The 20,550-nt window shown below is 40.3% G+C and overlaps 1 protein-coding gene across 2 annotated transcripts in view; it reads left to right on the forward strand.

The window, feature by feature from the left end:
- Nucleotides 1–675: 675 nt before the first annotated feature.
- The window catches only part of AFAP1 (actin filament associated protein 1), a gene marked incomplete at its 5' end in the record, with an annotated part of 64,431 nt that continues 44,556 nt past the window's right edge, over nt 676–20,550 (forward strand). For both annotated transcript variants that reach the window (XM_082482058.1, XM_082482059.1), the window contains 3 exons: nt 676–802; nt 6,033–6,130; nt 18,448–18,556. In XM_082482058.1, coding sequence (XP_082338184.1) covers nt 676–802; nt 6,033–6,130; nt 18,448–18,556 — 334 coding nt within the window. The remainder of the gene's footprint in view (nt 803–6,032; nt 6,131–18,447; nt 18,557–20,550) is intronic.

Raw genomic sequence — 20,550 nt, forward strand, 5'->3', positions numbered from 1 at the left:
GGAATACAGAGAAAGAATGTCATCTTTTGTGGAAAGAATTGGAAAGCCTTCAGATCTGGACTAATAGAAATAAGATGAAATATGAAGTGCATCATCAGAAATCTAGGGAGTAATAAGAAATTATGCGATGGGTTGGGAGCCTGTTTTTGGAAGTTGTAAGGAACACAAATCACTATAAAAAAGGAATACCTGCTCTTCCCCCCCCCTAGCAAATAGAATAAGTAAGATGAGGGAGAGACTTTCCCTAAAGATTTATGAAAATAACAATTTGTCTAGAAGCTTTATCCAACTATATTTTTGTTCTCCAGTTAGAACTTGTTTGCTAAAGGGTGAGGAAGCAGAGTGACACTGCTGGAAAAGCAGATGGCCACCAGTCCTGTACCTACTTTTGTCTACAGTCCTGTACCTACTTTTGTCTAGTGCTGCCTTGATGATGTGGTGGGTGAGAAGAACTGTCTTTTTGAGGTAACTGCTACAAGTGCCAGTAGTCCTCACTAATGGACTAGTCTGTTGGTTTTAGTAATGAATACAGTCTGTTTCCAGCAGGGAGGACCATACATTTGTAAGAAATACAAGAAAATAACTAAGAATGTGAATAAATGAGAATGAACTCTTTTTTTTCTAACGGGGCTTTTTAGAAAAAGCAATTCTCTCTCTTTTTTTTGTCTTTCAGCCATGGAAGAGTTAATAGTTGAGCTGCGCCTGTTTCTTGAACTTCTGGACCATGAATATCTAACTTCCACTGTCAGGGAGAAGAAGGCAGTAATAACTAACATTCTCCTGAGGATACAGTCATCAAAAGGTCAGTGGCAGGGGTGGGTTTTCTCGCTTGCAGAATGCACAGAATAGGTCTGTGCTCAGTGAATTAGCTTTAAGGGCTAAAAACAAGCCCTAAATTGAAGCAAGACAGAAAGACAGGGTGAAGCCAAAGTGTAACTTTCCTGAATGCTTTCCTTCATGTTGAGCAATAAAATATAGCAGAAAGGCATACTGGAAGTATCTTGGCTGCACATGGGTGAATCCAGCCACAAAATTACGTGCGAGGTAGAATGTTTTCACTTCTCCTGATATAGCGGTTACTTCATTTTGTTTGTGGCAGCTACGCTATTTATGAGTTTTGATGGGAAAGTAATACTGCGTCAGGGAGTGCTGGCCACAGCGCCATTTTGTAGATGAGTGGGTGCTGCATCTCTGTGAAATGACCCAAATCCATCAGAAGGCTTGATATTGAGTTGGTGCGTGGCTGATATGGGAGTGCCAAGCCAGAGCTAGGAGATGGCTGTCAGCGTGTTTGCTTTGCATTTTGCAATTAAGAGTAATAGTCACTGACCCCTTTTCTTCCTATCTAAAACTATTTTGATTGTGCATTCGCCTTTGTCCCCGTCAAGATTATGGAACTGAATGCAATATAAATGATTCACTGTGTACAGCAACCTTTCCACAGGCCTTATACAAAGAATATTCCTCACTATTTTTTTGAACAGTACTCTCATATTTCCTTACAGCACCTTTCTGTATGAAGTGGCATCTGGGCTGTAAGACCTCTGCCTCTCCTACATTTGACAGAAATACCATCAGTGTAAACCCTCAGTGTTTAGATTTTTGAAAAATACCATAGTGTGTTGGAGAAAAACGCCACATTGTGACCAGTTGCATTTCTCACGATTTGTTTCTTCTCCAGTGCTAAAAAAATACGGTCTCATTTGATGCAGTCTTTCCCACCTTCAGTAATCATTTTTGCCACAGGATTCAAGTCCAATGAGACCAACTTGGAAATAATGATTGTCCTTCTTTCCGTTTTGACAATCTTAAAGACCTATCTCTATTTTTACCACTGGGAGAAGGAGGCAGGTGCATATTGTGGAAGGAGGCTTCATGCTCCAAAAGCCGATCAAAATACACCAAACTCCCAAACCCAAAAACTGTAGGTGAGAACCTGCAATTTGATATGTTTAGAAACAGCTACATTTTACAGGAGTTCAAAATAACCTCAACAATGCTGATCTGACACTGCGTGTTCTTCTTGTAATCTTTTCAACAAGATTTATTAAGAAAAACATTTGACTTCCTCAAGAAGTCGGACAACATTCTGTTGCCAACTTTGCAAACACAGGGAAGAGTTGTCATATCTTTTCCTTCTGGATTGTGAATGGTGTTTCAGGACACAAAAGCTACGGCTCTACTGGTAAATTAAACTGTGCTGGTTATGTTTCTGGATCCTGGAACTCAATTATTTATGCTATTAAATTACGGAGTGGTCCTTGGCATGGGTTTGGCCTGAGCTGACTCATCTCCTCCATCAGTTCCTAGGCATGATTTGGGAGTTAGTGTGGGTGAAGATCTGTTCCCAACAGAGACTTCAAAATCATCACCCTCTCACCCTAGGGGTGAGAGATTTTAACCATATGGATATGGATTTCTCCGTACCAGAGCACCTTCCCAGGCATGTTTCATTTATGACTATAGATGTGGCCAAGGATAAAGAGAGCCAAGGACCATAGCTTTCTGCCTTTCAGCACCTACCGTTTAGGTTTTAAAGCCTGTTACAGGATCTATAACAAGATCCATTACATCCTATTACAGGATCCATCCATTAACAAGATCCATATGAGATCCATATATTAAGTGATGGACCTTGGTTCAGTGCAGTTGTTACTGAAATATTATACCCACTTCTAGAGCCTACATTCAAGGAGATAAAATTTAGACATTGCAAAGAATAGTCATAAAAGCGATTAAAGGATCCAGAAGCACACCTTCAAATTATCCAAAATGAGTTATCATAATTAAACTTGATGTAGGAAAGGAATGACTGAGAATGAGCTCTTAGACTTACACAGCAAAAAGCAGTGTGCAATGGTGGAATGTTTGTTTCAAAGTGGAAACAAAGCACATGTTTTGAGCATTGAAGCTATGAGCTAATGGAAGAACTTCATAAGGTCTGCATGCCATTGCTGGCACTTTATCAAGATAGAATATTTTGTTAAAAGTTATTCTCTAGTTCAAACAAGAATTAATTAAAGGAAAACCCATAGTTCCGGTAAGCAAGAGGCCATAGGACTATGCTTTATGTGTCTATAAACTCTGCTTTATGGAGCTGCAGTTTCAATAAGAGTTTAAGCCAGCACGGCCTCTAAAAAAAGCATCCTGTTTCTCTCCCCAGGCTACTCATTCTTGCTCATCATCTATTGCATCTTCCTTTCTGCTAACACAAGCATTATTTGCCTTTTTTTTTTTTTTTTTTTTTCTGGTTTAGTCCTAACCAGCGTCACTTCCCTGGTCTGGTTCAACCTGAGGCCGCACACGTGCTGACGCTGGCACAAAGGAGAGGTTGGTGCAGGGACAGGAACAAGGCAGGGAAGGAGAGGAGCTGCCTCCTTGGGAGCTCTGCCATCCTCTGCTGGCTTCGAGTGTGTGTGAAACTACCCGGGGAGTCATGTACTTTACTGGAGCTGACCCTGCTGCTTTTTTTATCAGTTATAACATTCAGTACTCCCATCCCTTTGAAACTATTCATCTCTTCATTAAAATTAAAAGCAATAAAAGTTGCATCAACCCACAGTACTCTGTAACTGAGCTGAACTGTCATTCGGAGTCTGTTTTTCAAAATGTTGTTTTACTCCACCCACATCACTCCGCGAGAGCTCTTGGGTCGCTGGCACAGCTTAAGAGGCCTGAGGACTATGCCGAGTTCAAGCTCATCATATGCATTTGCAAAAATCAACTGTGTGAATCCAAGAGGATATTTCAATTGCCGGAGCAAACCATTTAAGATCAACAGTAATGAAGGATCTGTGCATCTGGGAACTGGCTGGGTTCTTTATAACATCTGGAAATGGAGAATTATGTTTTGCTTTGTAAAGGTGTGGAAATTATTATAATGGGCTGGTTGGCTTTTAGTAAAACACTTTAAACTCAGTAAGTTCTTACTTGGGGAATTCTTTAGAAATCTTTTGCCTTGTTTTGTTACATCTCCCAAATGCACGCTGTTTTCTCCATTTAATATCTATCCAGCAGAGAGAACTGGAGCAGGCAGATGTATTCTTTAGGTCGTAGCTGCCTGACCTTGACCTGCCCCGCATCCAAACCAGTGGTTACTCTGAATAGTTGGCAAAACTATAAATTTTATTTTTCTTCCTGAGCCTTGGCATGCCTGATGGATTGTAGGTCTGAAAAAAACACTTGGCATTTCCTTCTGAAACTCAGACTTTCTTCTGAAAAACAAAGACACAAACAGTTTATTTTGGAGTAAGAACTGTTGGTGGATTTTGTCATTTAATATGACTGTCAATGCTGCCTGTTTTCCTTAAAGGGACCTGATGCCGTAAATGTATAATGCTGACTTTGCCGTGTAATTTGGTAGAAGAAAATAAATGTTACAGCAGGTTCTTGCTTAAATACACATAGTTTAAAACTGGGGAAAAACTAATTTTACAGAGTCAATAGAATTCACTCAGAATACTTTTTTTTTTTTTTTTTCAGTAAAAAGGTCTTCATGTTTGACTTTTGGTTGTTATGGAAAGCATGGGAGACTTGGATGTGGATAGCAGTCATAATATGGATTCATCCTACATCAAGAGGAACAAGTGAAAGTTATACTGCAAAAAAAAAAAATTGGAATGTTTCCCAAGGCTAATCCCGCTCTTAATTTGTAGGAAGAAAGAAGAATCTGTGGCCCTTAAAGCCAGTTTATTTTATCAGTGTTGTTTTTCAATCCATGACTTCACACCCAGTGGGACTGGGTTATTATGACAAGAAACATTTCATCATTGATTACATTTTTGAGAATTATATGATCTTGACCAAAAGACATCCATTTGACTGTGTAAATATATATTTTAAAAACTAAACTAAACACTAGGAGCTAAATTCAGTTTAGGAGTAAGCAGGGTACAATCCATTGACTGAATTTTTGCCAGAACATTGAGGAGATGCACCCTAATCTCCCTTTTGATATTTAGAAAAATAAACGATATCATGTTCCTATGAAGTGAGTTCAACTGGGATTTAAATTATTGTGCCAGAAACTCAGAACAAATGGGTCAATCCTCTTTTTCTCTGGGAGAGAGATGCAATAGTTATACAAAGGACCCCCAGAGCAGCTTTTACATTTGGCTCCTTTTTCCATTTCAAATTCACCTGGAAAACTATAGGATTATTTTTTAAAAAAAAAGGAGAGAGGAAGATGAAAATGGTGGGAAAACATGCTCAGTCTGCAGTGTTGTTAATGGGGAGCTGGTTTGGGCAATGTCCCCCAGCAACAGTGTGCTCCAGGTTGGGGTGTCGTAGCATCCTGCATCTCCCCGGGCTTGTGCAGACTCACACCGGGGCTCCATGATGAAAGGCGGTGGGGGCTGCAGTGACCCCAGGGAACATGGGTGCTGTGGGCTTGGCTGAATAGCTGTCACCACTGTGGCAGGGGAGGGAGAGAGGCAGGTCTCTTCTTCTGCCCTCTTCCCCACTCTTTTGGCATGAAAGGTGGTTTTGGACTCATTTCTGCATGTTGGCCTTGCCTGTCCGAAAATGTGTCATGGGAACAACTGTTGCTCATCTCCCCTGGTAAAAGGCAGCCAGCCACATACTGCGCACATGTTGGCCGTGTTTTATTCACTGTACGGTGCCATTGAGACGTTCACAAGTGTGGTATCATCCCCCCCATAAATGGTTTTATCTGTAGGTAAATGCCTGGCAACGTGTTTGAATTTTAGCTGTTTAAGGCTTTCAGTTCCAGATGGATAGGCAGTTCAGAATGATTTCCTGTAAATTTTTTCTGTGTCTGGTATTTGTTGATCCAAATGGCATATATGTCATTATCATATAGAGTAAGTCTGTGTTTGTTCTGCTTGATTAAATTCCTGAATTCCCGGCATTTTTGCAGTCCTGCCTCGGTAACAGCACTTGGGAGGTAGGTTGTGAACGGCACTGCATGCCAGATTTCGGTGTATGACAGTCAGATGTGGTGTCCAAGCGTGGAAAAAATGTCCCGTTTGCATCCACCAAAGTGTTAAGTGATGTCTGTTGCTCTTCCACAGGTTTTGAAATAAAAGAACATGTACAGAAGCAAGAAGTTGCCAACAGTTTGCCGGCGCCTCCTCAAATGCCTCTGCCAGAAATACCTCAGCAGTGGCTGGTGAGTGTTAATTCAAATATATAAATATATATAAGAGAGAATATATTTGTGATAAGCACTAACAGAAATGTTTACAAGGGGAAGGAGCCTGCAGGTCCTGGGAAATTATTATTCCTCTCAACTCCACTCTGGTTGAGGGAATTGAGTTCAACTTGAAGAAAAGAAGGCAAAAAATTCCCTGTGGTGATACAAGCCCGGGAATAGGTCACTTGCAAAGACTGTGGAATGACAGTCTTTGGGGATTTTCAAAATTCAAGTAGCAAAAGCCTGAGCAACTTAACTTCAGAGGTTGACCTGCTGCGTGTTGGAGGTTGGCCTACCCAAGCCCACAGGTCCCAGCCAGTTTCTTACAATTCTAAGGATCAACTTTTCCTGGAGCAAACCTTATGAGAAGACACCCTCTTGATAGCTGAAAAATGAAGGTATAGAGTTTTAAAATGAAGGAAGAATACTTCCTTTTTTTATAAAGTCTTTAGTGCCCTTCTGTGCTCGGTCTCTGGGTAGGAGATTCCCTGCAGAACAAGTAGAAGTGTATGTTCTCGGAGATGTTTATAGCAAAGATACTGTTTGAGATCTGTAATTCAATTCCTCCAGTTGGGAGCAGCTGTCTTGTTACAGAATAAACTATAAACAGGTTTTAATTCTCCTCTGTTGCTGACTTTACAGTAGATTTGAAGAAAACATTTTCAGCATTTTTTGAGAGAAGTGTAAGCAAACCACGGTTTAGTCTGTGGAAAGGTGAACACGGTCTTAGCCCTAATACTGATAAATTATCCATCTTTTTATTCATTTGTGAAAAACTTTGTGCATGGGGACAAGGACAATCTGTGGAGAGCTGCATTCGTTGGCTGAAGCTGGAAATACAGATGCAGCTTACAGGGGCAGAACAACTGGATGACTGATGTTCTGCTTCATTTTAGTGTGTTACTCTGTTACCGCATTTATGCCCAGGTCTAAGAGATATTTAAGTCAGTAGCATCTTATGAACAAAAAAACTGATTTATCAGATCAAACTTTTGGCCAGCCTCTCGTAACAACCTTTATTTGATGGTGAATAATGCTGTGTACTGCAGAACAAAGTAAAAAAAACCTACAAACGTATTAAGTAGAATACCTTAATCATAGTTTCTCCCTAAGTGCTGCCAACTTTTGGGTTGTGACCTGAACGGGATTATTGTTTTGTTTTTTTTTTAATTTTAATTCTACCTAATATAATGAGATATGCTGGAATCACTATAGGAAGGGAATGTTTATGCTAGAAACATTTCTATCCAGAGCTGGTATATATACTGTAGCAAAATTTGACTACAAAGGATGCTATAAAATAATTAAGCAAGATTTGAATGGATGCAAAAGTAAACTTATTAAATATGCAGTGAAACCTGGAGAATCCATTTCATGGCTAACAGCGCCTGAAAATGATTATTTTTCTTTAATTCACAAGGCATAGAGCATAAATTACAAGGGAAGGGGTTGTTGAGAGGCAGGAAAATTATGGAAAATTCACAAGCCTTTGAAATGCAGAGTTTGGATGCTAGCTTCATAAACTGAAGCCAATTGAGATCCTCGTTCTTTCACATTTCTGTAGGTTTGGTTTAATAAATTGGCTCTGAAGATTCAAGTTGTTTTTCTAAAGACAACTGACCTACTTTTCCTTTCTCATACACTAATGTGTAAATTCCCTTAAAGTTGGTACAGCTGCAGCGAGTGAAACAGTGTGAAGTATGAATTAGGTCCAGGAGGTCAACACTGATTTTTGCAGTAGTTCAGTTGGGATTTTGGAGTAACAAAAATATTTCTCTGAGATACAGTGGGAATTACCGTGGAAGTTGACACAGTTAGAGGTGGCTGGTCTGGAGTGCGGTCTTCCAGTTTTGAGCCTGGCAAAGTGCAATTTGAACTTGGCCCTCTCCTCTGACCTGCCCGTAACGCTGCGGACGCTTTCATCTCGGTGAAGTCACCGAGCTGAGCTGGTTTTTCCATAGTGGCGGAAGCTGATGTTTTGAAGTTTCTCCGCAATTCTGTTGCTCTGTCAAGCAGTGGTGGTTTTCACCTCCCTTTCTGGTGTCGGTGCCACTTTGAGATGAGCCAGGAAATGTCCCAGGCCTCTCGTTGTCTTGCATTATCCAAATACAGGTTAGGAGTAGCGCTATTTTAAGATGGTAGCACGCAGTAATTTGTGAAAAAGATGACAGACTGCTGCTGTCCTGCAAAAGTCCAGGTGGAGTCAGAAGGGAAGGAAGAAACCATCAGCATCTTGACCTTTGAACACCGGGGCAAGCGCAAGCCCCAATCTGACAAGTCATGTTGAACTAATGGAATTGATAATTAGCTGTTTTCTGGAAACCTTTCTCAATTAGATGCCTCTTTGTTAGCCCCTCATTATTATTAGATATGATCAGAGACTGTCGTATTATCTTTCTTTTTACACCAGGCTGGACATCAGTGACAGCGGCTAAGATCTAATTTTCCCATCCGTTAATGCTCCTGCGTGGTGATTTTCAATCTACCCTTAATCGATGGACTCCTAAAAATTTGCATCTGATGATGGCAGTCTGTACATAATTATGTCGCTCAGTGACACAAATATTGAGCTGCCTTTCCTCGCCACTTTTCACAGAACAGGCTATCCCAGTCGAGTGGAAAAAATCCCCTGGGCCCACCGGAGGCTAGGAAATTCTGCTCCAGGTTGCCCTTCTTCACATGGCAAGTTGGAAATCATATTATATGGCACCTCTTTTTGTCAGCCGTTCTGGACAGAAACTTTTTCCACTTGCTGAATAACATCTAGTGGTGGGCTCAGGCTCCAGTGGAAACACAATGTGCTGCTGGAACACAGGACTTTACTGGAAGTGGGAATCAATAAATTTAAATAAACTATGCACTGTTTTAAAATCTATGGGTTTAGCACATCAGTTATTGAGCGCGGTGGAAATTAAAGTTTCATTTTCACCGCTGTTTCTTTTTATGGCACTCAAGAGATTCTGCATTCAAAAAATGTTTAGTCTGAATTGATGTTTAAGCTTTTACTTATGTAAAGACGTGTGGGTGGGAAGGAATTCAATACTCCTTAAAGTAGTGCCAGGAGCCAGAATTATGTGTGGGCAGGTGCTGTGCAAGGTTTCCTTTGTAAATCTGTAAACAGACCTGCATATTCGCTCAGGCCAAATCTTGTATCAGTTTTGTTATTCATCAGCCCATGAACAAAGAGTATAAAATTAATTTTATTTAGAGACATGCTGTTAATAGTTTAAATAAAGTTATTAAAGTTATTAAAACACACTAAAGCCCAGAGAGTGGGCTTTGACCAGGTCTTAAAATCAAGGTGCAAAGTTGGACCTTGCATATGCTTGAATAAAGCGAATCACTAAGCACACAATCTCTGAGTAATTCTCTTTTTCTGTATACATTCCCTTGCCTATATCTGGTCTAGCAGACTTTCTGTCAGGCTCAGAAAGCACAAATCCTCGCTTGCTTTAGCCTGTGCATACAGCTCCTTCGGATGGCCGGCAAAGTAGAAGCTGCAGATACAGGATGAGAGCTTAAGGACAGTCCCTCAGAACTCCTGCAGAACCGAAACGCCATTGCCTGGGAGCACTAATATGTCCTTGCTAGCATGAATGCAGTGCCAGCAGGGAGGGAAGCTTTGCCTGGGTCAGCAGCAGCGGAGGAGATCACCGTGTTGGAAATAGTTATATCGCTTTACCCCTCTTGAAGCCGCTTGCTGCGAGGCTTGTGTCTTTTAGCCTGCTTTCTCCATCTCTGCATCAGCAGCTACTTTTATGATATTTCCCTGCACTTGACAGGCAAGAAGCAGTGCTAGATGATGGGTTTGGAGGACTAACGGAGGCAATGCTCTATGTGTACCTCACGGTGCTGCTGGTGGTTTAACACCTGGGATCCCATCGTTGCACTGCCACCAAGTTGCCTTGAAGTACATTTTCCACTGAGGCAATAGAATAAGATCCAGTGTGTCCTGCCGCTCAGATGCGCCTGCGGATTACTGGCATAAATTATCCACAGCATGACCGTGACAGAATACTTCTAGCCTCCAAGCATTTGGTTGTCATATTACATCTGACAGTTGGTGATCTCAGTGCACTGTGCAGTCCAACAAAATCAAATACAAACAGCGCGCTTAGCTATTTTGCATGATTTTCACAGTAAAATTGAGTATCTGTTTTATTTTTCTTGGAATATTGACAATTTAATAATTATTGAACCGCAACAAGTGTCCAGCAAGATGCCAGAACCCCTGTAGATATAAATCAAAAGGATAGGTCATCTTCCTCCAACCCTTTCCTGCAACGTACACAGTCACTCTGTAGGAGTGTTTCATATAACCGGGTTTCCTATTGTGGAGAAGCAGTTTGACAGCCTCCCTTTATCTGGCTGCCTGTCAGGTATACGCTCAGATATTTATTAGGAAACGGTGAAAGGAGACAGTGTCCTTGGAGAAGAAAAAAATCATCCTGAAATCAAAAGGATTTTTAAGGTGATACATCACCAGTTACATTAATCATTCTTTGAAGAACAACCAAAACAGTGCCAGTCTTAAAGATTCTTCTAAAATGTGCAGTCAGGCTAGTGCCATAACAAAAGCAAGGGGTTTATGTGCCGGGTGGGTATTTATGAGTCTTTGTTTCATCTTGCTTTCTCTTCTAACACTGAAAAGCAGTTGTTATTCTCTGTTCTTCTTAAAAGAAAATCTTAAGATAGTATTAGCCTTGGAGTTTGTCTCCTTGCAGAAAATTTTTAAAAGCCACAAAAATAAATTCAACAAAAATTCAGTTGTTTCATTTGGAGCTGGCTTATAGTTCCATAATGTTCCATAATGAAGGAACAACGAAAGGAGCCTTTTTGATTATTCAGTGCAGTCATTCTTACTACAGGCAATTATAAATTATTAACCCTTTCAGAAACTTACCAAAATGTATTTACTAGCACTTAGGTTTCTTTAACCCACTATTTCAATTTGAAAGGCTGTTCCACCGTCCCAGTGTTCATTGCCAGCCTTCCTCCTCGTGTTTAAGTAGCCTTTTTTCCTCACCTTGGTACCTGTGCCTCAGATATCCTCTGAAATCACAGTCATATTCCTCTTGGATTTCATTTCACCCCATTGTGCGCAAGAGGCTCTATTATTTGCATTTTGAGCTGTAGTTTAATTCTGTTGAACTAGTTCCCATATTAGTATTTCTCCTGTGCACCTGCTGTAGGTTCATGTTTGAGTTTGATCATGAATGACCAGAACAGCAGAGTCTTCTGGACATGATTCAGTTGTGGAATACTTTTGGTCATCATATGTGATTGCATAAGGATTAAGGACAAAGACCCTGTAGGTTCTATTCCCATTTCCCTTGGATGGGGTTGGTGCTTTGTTGTTCATGATTTATTTCACATTTGCAAGTGGTATCACGGAAAAGATTTAGTTAAAGTAATTTCCTTCTCAGTTCACTTACAATATACTTTTATTACAATGATGTACCATGTTTCAAAGTTTTCTTCGTGTCTAAGCTGCCAGAATGAGCTGTTCCTGACTCCCTTTAACTGGAATTCACATTTAAACTGGATGAGCTCAGGTCAGGTTTAATGTAAGATTGAACTGGTTCATTGTGAAGCTGTATTCCCTCCTTTGTGTCTTTCCTAGATTCTGAAAATAATTGACTTCCATAGAAGCAAGCTATTAAATTAGTAATGCCACAGATTTGATAGGATATTTTCCCACCATTTTTCATAACGTGTTCACACTTGTGGCCTCGGGTTTTTGGTTTCTTGTTTCTATGCTATACCTGTCCATAAAACAACCTCCCTGTGCTGATAGTTAGGGACCAGCCTATTTGCTTTCCTAAACATGCTCGTTATTGTGCTGTGCACAAACACATGGGAAAGGAATTAGGCCAGTAAGTACCAAAGTCTTCTCTTCTTTCCATTTGATGCACTGCACAGGCCCTTAAGAGAATATTGTTCCGGTGGAAATGGTGCTTCCCACACTTTTCTCACCACATTGCCTTGTCTTGTCGGCACTGTCATGTCATGTACCTGGATGAGTTTATTAACTCCTGGAATATGAAGGTGATTTTGCCTTTGCTGGGGAATGCAGACACTTCTTTGAAGCGCAGTTACAATAACTACCTCTGACTGAGGGCCTTATGTTGCTTAAAATTCAGATTCATCTTTCTCATGTAATATGCATGAAAGTGTTCCCCAGCATTAATTAAAGCCCATTTCTCTTCTTCGTACACCCAGACCCTTTGCTTGATATGAGTCAACTCTATTGTTTTGTCTGAGTGATGCTTCCAACTGGCTGTGTAATAATCTTATAATACAAAATCTGAATGATACAGAAATATTGTGGTTTTGTTTCTGGCTCATTCTTTTCCACTTTTGAATTATTTCATTAGATCTCCTGTTACTTCCATGGAGCCTGGAGTTTATTTCCCCTCCTGTTTTCCATTGAATTTGGGCGTAACTCCTTCCAGCTCTATGTCCTTTCAGTGGTACATTCTTTGCTCCAGTCTTTTCGGTTTTATTTAATACCTCAAATGTTAATTAAATACAATGGCACGAACTGAGACTTATGCGTATGCCTGGGTTCTGCCACAGGCTGACATTGCCGTCAGAGAGATGCCAGAACCAACTGGGTTCTCTGCTCAGTGGATATACAGTGTTGGTTTCTTACTGTTTCATTTGGCCCTCTTCATTGCCATCTTTGCCTTCCTGTTGCTTAGGTAAAGGAGTGATTGGGTTATTTAAGCCAGAACTCAGATATGCTGTATTTTGTGAAATGGCAGCTCAGGTCCTGGTGAGGTTCCTGCGTAAATGCTCTCCAGACAATCTTCACATCAAACTGTGGAGCCGTAGTACACCCTGATTCATTCTTCAAATGCAAGCAAGTCTGTTCAGATCCCTTTCCCCTCATCGGGCTGTGCTTTCTGAGGCTGCAATCTGCTTGTAGTCACTATAGTCTACATACAAAGCGCTTTTCCACAGATACCTTTAATTAGGCCTGACCCTTGAGTCAGCAGACACTCACTTAGGCTGTGTCAGATGTACCTCCACTCCCTGGAGGACAGCGCTCAAAGTGTGTACTTTCTTTTGTTCTTAGTCTTAAACCCTAACCAAAAGCTTTGCTTGTGCTTGTACTCATCCTCCACCTGGTTGTCACTTCTGCCAGAATTTCCTCCTTGCCCTCATCTGCTCAGCACTGCAGTAAGAGCTGGTGGGTTACCAGTTCAGCTCTTTGTCGGATCGCCGCGGGTTGCTGGACCTACCAACATGTCTGACTCTGGCTGTTGATTTCTTGGGCGATTCCTTTTGTTCTTTTTTCCTGGTAGCACCTGTGTGCCAGAGGCCTGTGCTGTAATTGCTTGGGCACGCTCAGCGGTGGTTGGGTGGGACCGCACCAGCAGCCTGTCGTGCAGCCGTCTTACCCGCCTGGTGGTGGGACTGGCAGGATTCCTCTCTTCCAGAAAGCTGTGTTTGGTGGCTGGCTGGCTGGTTTGCTGTCATTTGTCAGATGTGCTCAGAAGCTGAAAAGAGAAGTTGTTAGGCTTCTTTCACACTATTTGGCTCCCGGTTTTGTAGGGTCCGGCTGACAAGCAGAGAAATTAATAACCTTAGAATACGGAGCTGAGATCAAATGAAGAATTCTTCTCAGCTTCTGCTTGTCTATGCTCAGGCTAGGATTTCACTCCTGCACAGCTCCATATGGTCTTAACATCCCATATAGTCAGTGCTTTTGTCCTGAATAAATCCAGAGACCATCTAGGTCCTCAATAGCTGGCAGTAAATGGTGATTTCTTTTCAGTGCCTTAGCGATTTTGAGTTTACCTAAAGGCTTTCAATACCAAGTGTGTGGCAAGTACTGGTGCCCAGTTTCCAGCCTTTACAGTGGTATGAAGAAGCCTGCTTGAAATGTGCTGTCAGTAGTTTTGCCAGTTGTATTGGTATTCTTTTTGTTGATTTATTTTGCTTTCTGGACATCGGTTTTTTTATGTGCGGGGAAAAGGAACATAAATCTGTTCCCTCTCGCAGGCTGAGGATGCCATAGGGTTGTGCAGAGGTTGGGTCTAAGCTTGCTCCAAAGCAAATGGCATGTGCGTGTGTCAAGGTTTCTTCTTGACAGCCCACATTTGCCTGCTGGCTTCTGAATAGCTTTATTATGCATCACTAGTGTGTGACCACTTTTCCAGTCTCATGTTGCTGCTTTTCAGTGTTGAAGGGTTACGTAGCAGCTGGCTCCACAGTCCGGCTGGATCCGAATTGGTGGTTGATCTAATAACACACGTGCGAACATGGCCCTTGAATTGCTGGCAGCCTTTGCCTGCAGCATGGGTGTACTGACAGTCTTTGCTTCTGTTAAAGTCACTGCTTTCCACTGGAAATCTCCACATCCTAAATCATTGCATAAAGGGAGGTGTTTCTATTTCCTACATAGTGTCAGTCTTCATTGGGGTGTCAAGTGATTTTATATCCTCAGGTCCCTATACGATGACATTTATTTTCCTCTTTATTTCATGCTGCTTTCTACACTATATACTTTCATATCGTCAGCAGATATCAGCTAGACTATCCCTAAAAAAAAAAAAAAAGTTTCCTACCTGTCTTGGTAGGTACCCTTAGACACAAGGTGGAAATAAAGTATTTTATCTCTTAGGATAAGGAAAGAGAGTTCATTTGTGGTCTGTGGAACTCAGAGGAGCAGGTGGAAGGGAAGACCATCGTATGCCATAAAATTAATATTTCCACTAAGACTGTTTCATAGTGTCTAGTAGAGTCATGAGTTTTACTATCCACTTAAATATTGCTTCTTATTTGGAGATACTTGTTTCTTCTTCTCAACAGTCCCTTCTGTAAACTGGTGTTGGGCATTCCTTGAACAATCCAGTCTTTAACGTCTTCAGAGATCTCAACTCTGCATTATAATCATCACCCCATCTGCTTGTTGGTTTCAAATAAAGCATCTCTCATAGCACCTGACAAATGCCTTTATCAGTATTGTTTCACTATTACAGGTATTATTCTGGGTAACAATCTCTCACTCATCTTTGTCCCTTTTCCTCCAGTGAAATCAAAATAATGGTAATTTTTTTCTAACTCAGTTCCTATTCCTGTGATTGAGCAAGGTTATTCGTCTTCAAAGGCAGCATTCTCTAGTTTTCTTCCTTGTGGCCTGCCATAAAAAAAAAAAAAAAGTAGAGATTTGTGCTAATGCCTTCTTTGCAGGTTGCCAGGTCTTTCCTCCTGATACCATTCAAACTACATGTCCTAGGGTTTGTGAGATTTAATCCTTCTATAGAATATGTAAATAGTTTTGTGGGCTTTATGGCCTTGTTATTTTTCAGGTAAACTAATGAGAAGTTATTGAATCAAGAATTATTTCAGTTCATAATTCAAAACTTCATCAAAATTCTTCCACTACAGAATTGCCAAGTTGAAAGAATTAAACAATACATCTAGCAATAGTAAAACAATTAAAGCACTGTAAATATTAGTAAGTAATATCAGAATGCTCAGGTGTAGTTTTTACATTTCTTGATGTTCAAACACTTACGTATTCCATAGCTCCCAAAAGATGTAGCTGTTTATGGTACAGATTTGAGTGAGGTATTTTTGGTTTGTATTTAATCAGCTAGATTTTCTTTCAATATTAAAGCAGCCTTGCTTTAATCAGAATGCATTTCATATTGGATGTTTCTGTTTCTCCTAATAGGTTTTTTTTTGGAAAAAAAAAATATCTTTTTTATAATTGTTTTCAACTTTGTTATGGCAAGCACTGCAAAATGTATTTCAGAAAGGAGAGCCTGGTTAATTCAGCAATGGATTCCATCTGTGTTGACGTTGGCTGCACAGCCCAGCCCGCCCCAGCTGTATGAAGTAACTGGTGCTCCAGCAGGGTCGAATTCAGACAAGCACCATTTGTGTTTCATTTCCTTTTTTCTTTCTTTCTGAATGAGATTTTGTCTAAAAACAAGGATTCCCCCCTAACCCCCCCGGATCTTTATTGGAACCTCTTATTTGTTTCTGGACAAAAGATAGCTTTGAAACCTTGGTGCTGTGTCAAGTCAAAATTGAAATGACTCTCAGGATGGGTATTTCCTGGGTGAATTAGGTTTAATAATGGTAGGAATTTCATATATCGTATGTACACCTGATGGGGAAAATAGTTTAAGGCTAGACCAAGATATTAATATATCTGTCTTGTGAAAGAAGTGCTACGAATCTACACTGCCCCAGGAACAAACCTTGACCGCGATTCACTGGAGCAAGGCTCTGCCCACCTGCGTGAAGGGAGAAAATACAGACTCTTTGGAGGCAGCTCTCCCTATTGTGTCTAGCAGCTCAGCCCCCACAGAGCTAATGTGTGCAGGTTTGTGGGGCAAAATTCATAATGGCCTCTCAATTTTCCAATATTAACAAATGTGTGATATTTTTTCACGTCCCTTATGCCTGTTGCACAGCAGCAGCTAACCTGGAAAGACTCATATATTTTGTGACTATGTGCAGATTTGCAATTTGGGGTTTTTTTTCAGCAGAATCACAGGGAAGTTCTGCTAGAGGTCATGTTTTTTCATTATTTTGCTTCTTTGACAGATAATTTCTCTAGCAAAACTTGTCTGTGAGGAAAACTCACTCGGTTCACATTGTAGATAACAGTAATTGCCATCTCATGTCTGTAATTGAGTTTGACCTGTGAAGTTGGCTGTATCATTTGCTGTAGAAGTAATATTAGTGTAAATCTCAATCTGACCAAGAATTTCGGTGTTCAGTCATGAATCGGTTCATTGTTTGTGGGGAAGTTTCTGTTGTTTCCACTCAGTGGACAAAGGGAAGTCAGCGCTGGATGAGCTGAAGGGCAGGTTTATTAGGTAGCTCCTTGCCTTCCTGCACATGGGGAACACACAAGCACTTACCTGCAAGGTGGAATAACCTACTCAATATTAATTTAATTGTAGAGCATGCTAAGGGTGGTACTTGTCTTGTGTTGTTGTTAAGAATTAGGTGTCTGGCGTAGGTGTGTAATCGGTAGTGAGATTTGGAGATGTCTCGCTCTGAAATCTGCAAAGATGAATCCAGCCCTGAAAGTGCCCACAGAAGTAATTGCATTACAGCTAATGCCACGTGTTATTAACACTCAGCTTCCTCCTGGGTAACTTTAGGTCTATAGCAAAAGAGGAGTGTAGTCATTCTGGCTTCATCTATATTATGTGGAGGAAGGCACTGTGCCTCTTCTAGACTGCTCAGCCCATTGAATTGCACTCCAGATGTGTCTGTATCTGACCATGAGCAAAGCCCACCCTGAATAGTTTCTTACTTCGCTATCTCTGTTCATTTGCCGAGTTTAGACTGGTTCAGTCCAGTGCAGACAAACACCGTTACATCTCTTTCATTACATGAAAAAAGAGAAAGATGTACTGAAAAAATGTTACTGCAGGAATGAGACTCTGCTTACAATTTATATTTTTGTAATCATACAATAAACCACTGGTGTTGGAAAAAGACTTCAGTATTTTTTCTGATATGAAAATATGGAACTAAAAACCTGTGGCAAATATGAATGAGGTCTATAAAATACAGTTGTTTTGGTACTTGTTAAGGAAATAGAACAGTAAAGTCATATGGAAGAAGTCGTAGAGTACTAAATTTACTTTGTTGCTGTATCAACATACCAGCAGCCCGTCAGTTTTAAATTTAAAACAGGTTTATATTTAGAAAAGAGGCATTTTAGAATTTGACCTGGTATTTGAAATATTTATTTTATCATATAATAGTTTCTCAATGTTCCAAACTTTTCCTTGGTTGTAGTTCAGTTTTCACTATGTAGAAAGAGCATTTTCAAAATTAATGTCTATATGAAGAATAAATTTGCCATTGAAAGACAAAATACATCATGAAAATATGATCTAAATTATCTGTCCTTTATCTCTGCCAGCCCAGGCTATTTAGTTTTTCTAAATTGTCCAACCAAACTGTTGTTCGCTACTGTAATACAAATTATTTTAGATGTAACATACTAATTGATAAGCCTTAACACTGTACAACAGTCTATGCACAGAAATCTCTTTCCTACGTATGCCCTTTAAGTTTCTAGTTCTTAAATGGAGAACTGTATCTTTTCAACATTTTTACCACTTAATGCTGTTGTAGAAAGGACTTCTTTTATCATAGTTGTCTTGATTTTGCCATCCTTAGCAATTGCAAATAAGATGATACTGTGTTTATATCCCCAAAGTACTCTGTTGGAGTACATGCAAGAGGGTTCTGCTGCCTTATCATGTCATGGATGTTCACTTTTTCTTTTTTTTTCTTTTTTTTAGCCACCAGATAATGGACCTCCACCATTACCAACATCTTCCCTTCCCGAAGGCTATTATGAAGAGGCAGTGCCTCTTAGTCCTGGAAAGGCTCCCGAGTACATCACTTCCAGTGAGTAATATGCATCCAGACCAGTTTCTGAGCAACTAGTAATTCCAGTGTCCTTCAACTCTTTTAGTATTCAACACCTACGTCTCTTATTAGTGCTGTGGTGATGTGTCGTAAGTGTGGCTTTGACCATTTGGGGACAGTTCTGCTTGTCCTCACCGGCCATGCATTGGTTTAGTTTGCAGAACTGTTTTGGTGTGCACAAACCAAGCTCGTTTTGCAGGAAGCTAAAGCTGGAGCTCGTTAGGTGCACATAAACATGTTTCAGCTGCTATTGGAGACAGAGGGTCCAAATCAGCCCCTGGTCTTTCGGGCAGATTTGAACCACGAACATGGTGAGGGCATTGGACCAGGAGTCCAGAGTAAGCCCCTCTAAGCTGGCGATACTGTAAATGTAGAGGTCTCAGAAACTGGTGCTGATCTGCAGATCTACAGGTATGCCTCTATTGCACTGAATTACTTGCTAAAGTAGACAAATAGAAAGAAAAAAGGAATTATTGAAAAGATGTGATTTGCAGCATTTCTGATGAGACGTTGTGGATAGGGATAAATCACTCATACTGGCTCTCACAAGCCACGTTTGATGCACATAACAGTGTTTTTGTGACTACTTGTTTAGTGCAAAAGGCAGAGGGCTGCCTCCTAACTGACCACCAGAATGTCCTTCTGTGACACACAAATGCTCTTTCTCATGTCCAAATCCTTATGCAAAGACCAGTGCACTTCAGTGGAACTGCGCTGGGAGCACACTGGTGAACCAAAGAAATGAATACTGTGAGCATTTACACAGGGTCAGTCAACAGGACATCGTGTGCCAAAAAATTGCAAAGATTTTCCTTTTTGCTGCTTTTTTATTGGCTGTGTTAATTTATTACTTGTGACTGATTTATCACTAATTGTTATTTTCTATGGCCCAAAGATTAAAGGCCTATCTTCCCTGATTTTATAGCCATTTTATTATTTGAACCAGAACAAATGAAATAAATGATATCTCTGTTCTTAAAACACATCGTAGTCACCTTAGAATACTTGTACACTACACTAACTGACGTTATCTTAATTTACCTCAAAAATTCAAGGTAAGAAAGAGTTTCATATACTGCAAAGCAAGTGAAGGAATGTAGAGTCTTAGCAGAGCAGCAAAATCACTCCTCTCTTCATTTCCTCCCTTGAAATGCTGCAGGGTGGTCCTCCTACACCCTGTAATCCGGTGAACTGCTGATTTGTGTTTTGTCATTAAACAAGAGCCGTGCTCAGGCAGAAAAATATTAATAGAACAAATATTAATAGCACTGCTAAAGGACCGCCCAGGGAAAAAAAAAAAGACGAAATATGAAACTGATTTCTTATTGTACTTAGCCATTCAAATCCACAAAAATATTTAGGATATCAGCTGCACAAGTTCTTAAATAATTCTGTAATTTAAGTATCTATATTCAGACATTTAAATCTCTGTTAGCGTAACGTATCATCTCACTTGCTGTGATTTTGCTATCTTTTCTCATGTCCTGAACTCCTTATCATCTCTTTTAATTTGTGTTAAAAGTATTCAGGTCTTCATCGCTAGTACAGTTGCTTTTAAATTCAATATGCTATTAGTAATATATCTCCACTCAAGCAAAACTTCCATTAAATCCAGCGTGTGTGGTAATTCAAATAAGCTATCAAAGCAGTGTATTAACCAAAGATGTAACCTTAGCTGTTCAGACTGTTTGAGGTGGAGAAGACCATAACAAAGAAGGGCTAAAAGTATAAGAAGTGTAAGAATAAACTGTTAAACAACTGTTGGGATAGAGGTCATTATCTTAAGTAAATACTCCTATGGAATATTTTTGTTATGTCATAAATAGCAAGGAGGCTTACATAGTATGTGTCCTACCTATAAAGGCAAACAGCAGCAGAAGACTGCAGAATGTAAATAATGAAAATGAAATATCAGTAACTTCCCCAAGTTGCTGTAATCTGTTTGTAAATGAACACTTGCATGTAGGTGAAAA

Source organism: Vanellus vanellus, assembly GCF_965231255.1.
Source record: "Vanellus vanellus genome assembly, chromosome: 4".
In the NCBI taxonomy this organism is placed as follows: domain Eukaryota; kingdom Metazoa; phylum Chordata; class Aves; order Charadriiformes; family Charadriidae; genus Vanellus; species Vanellus vanellus.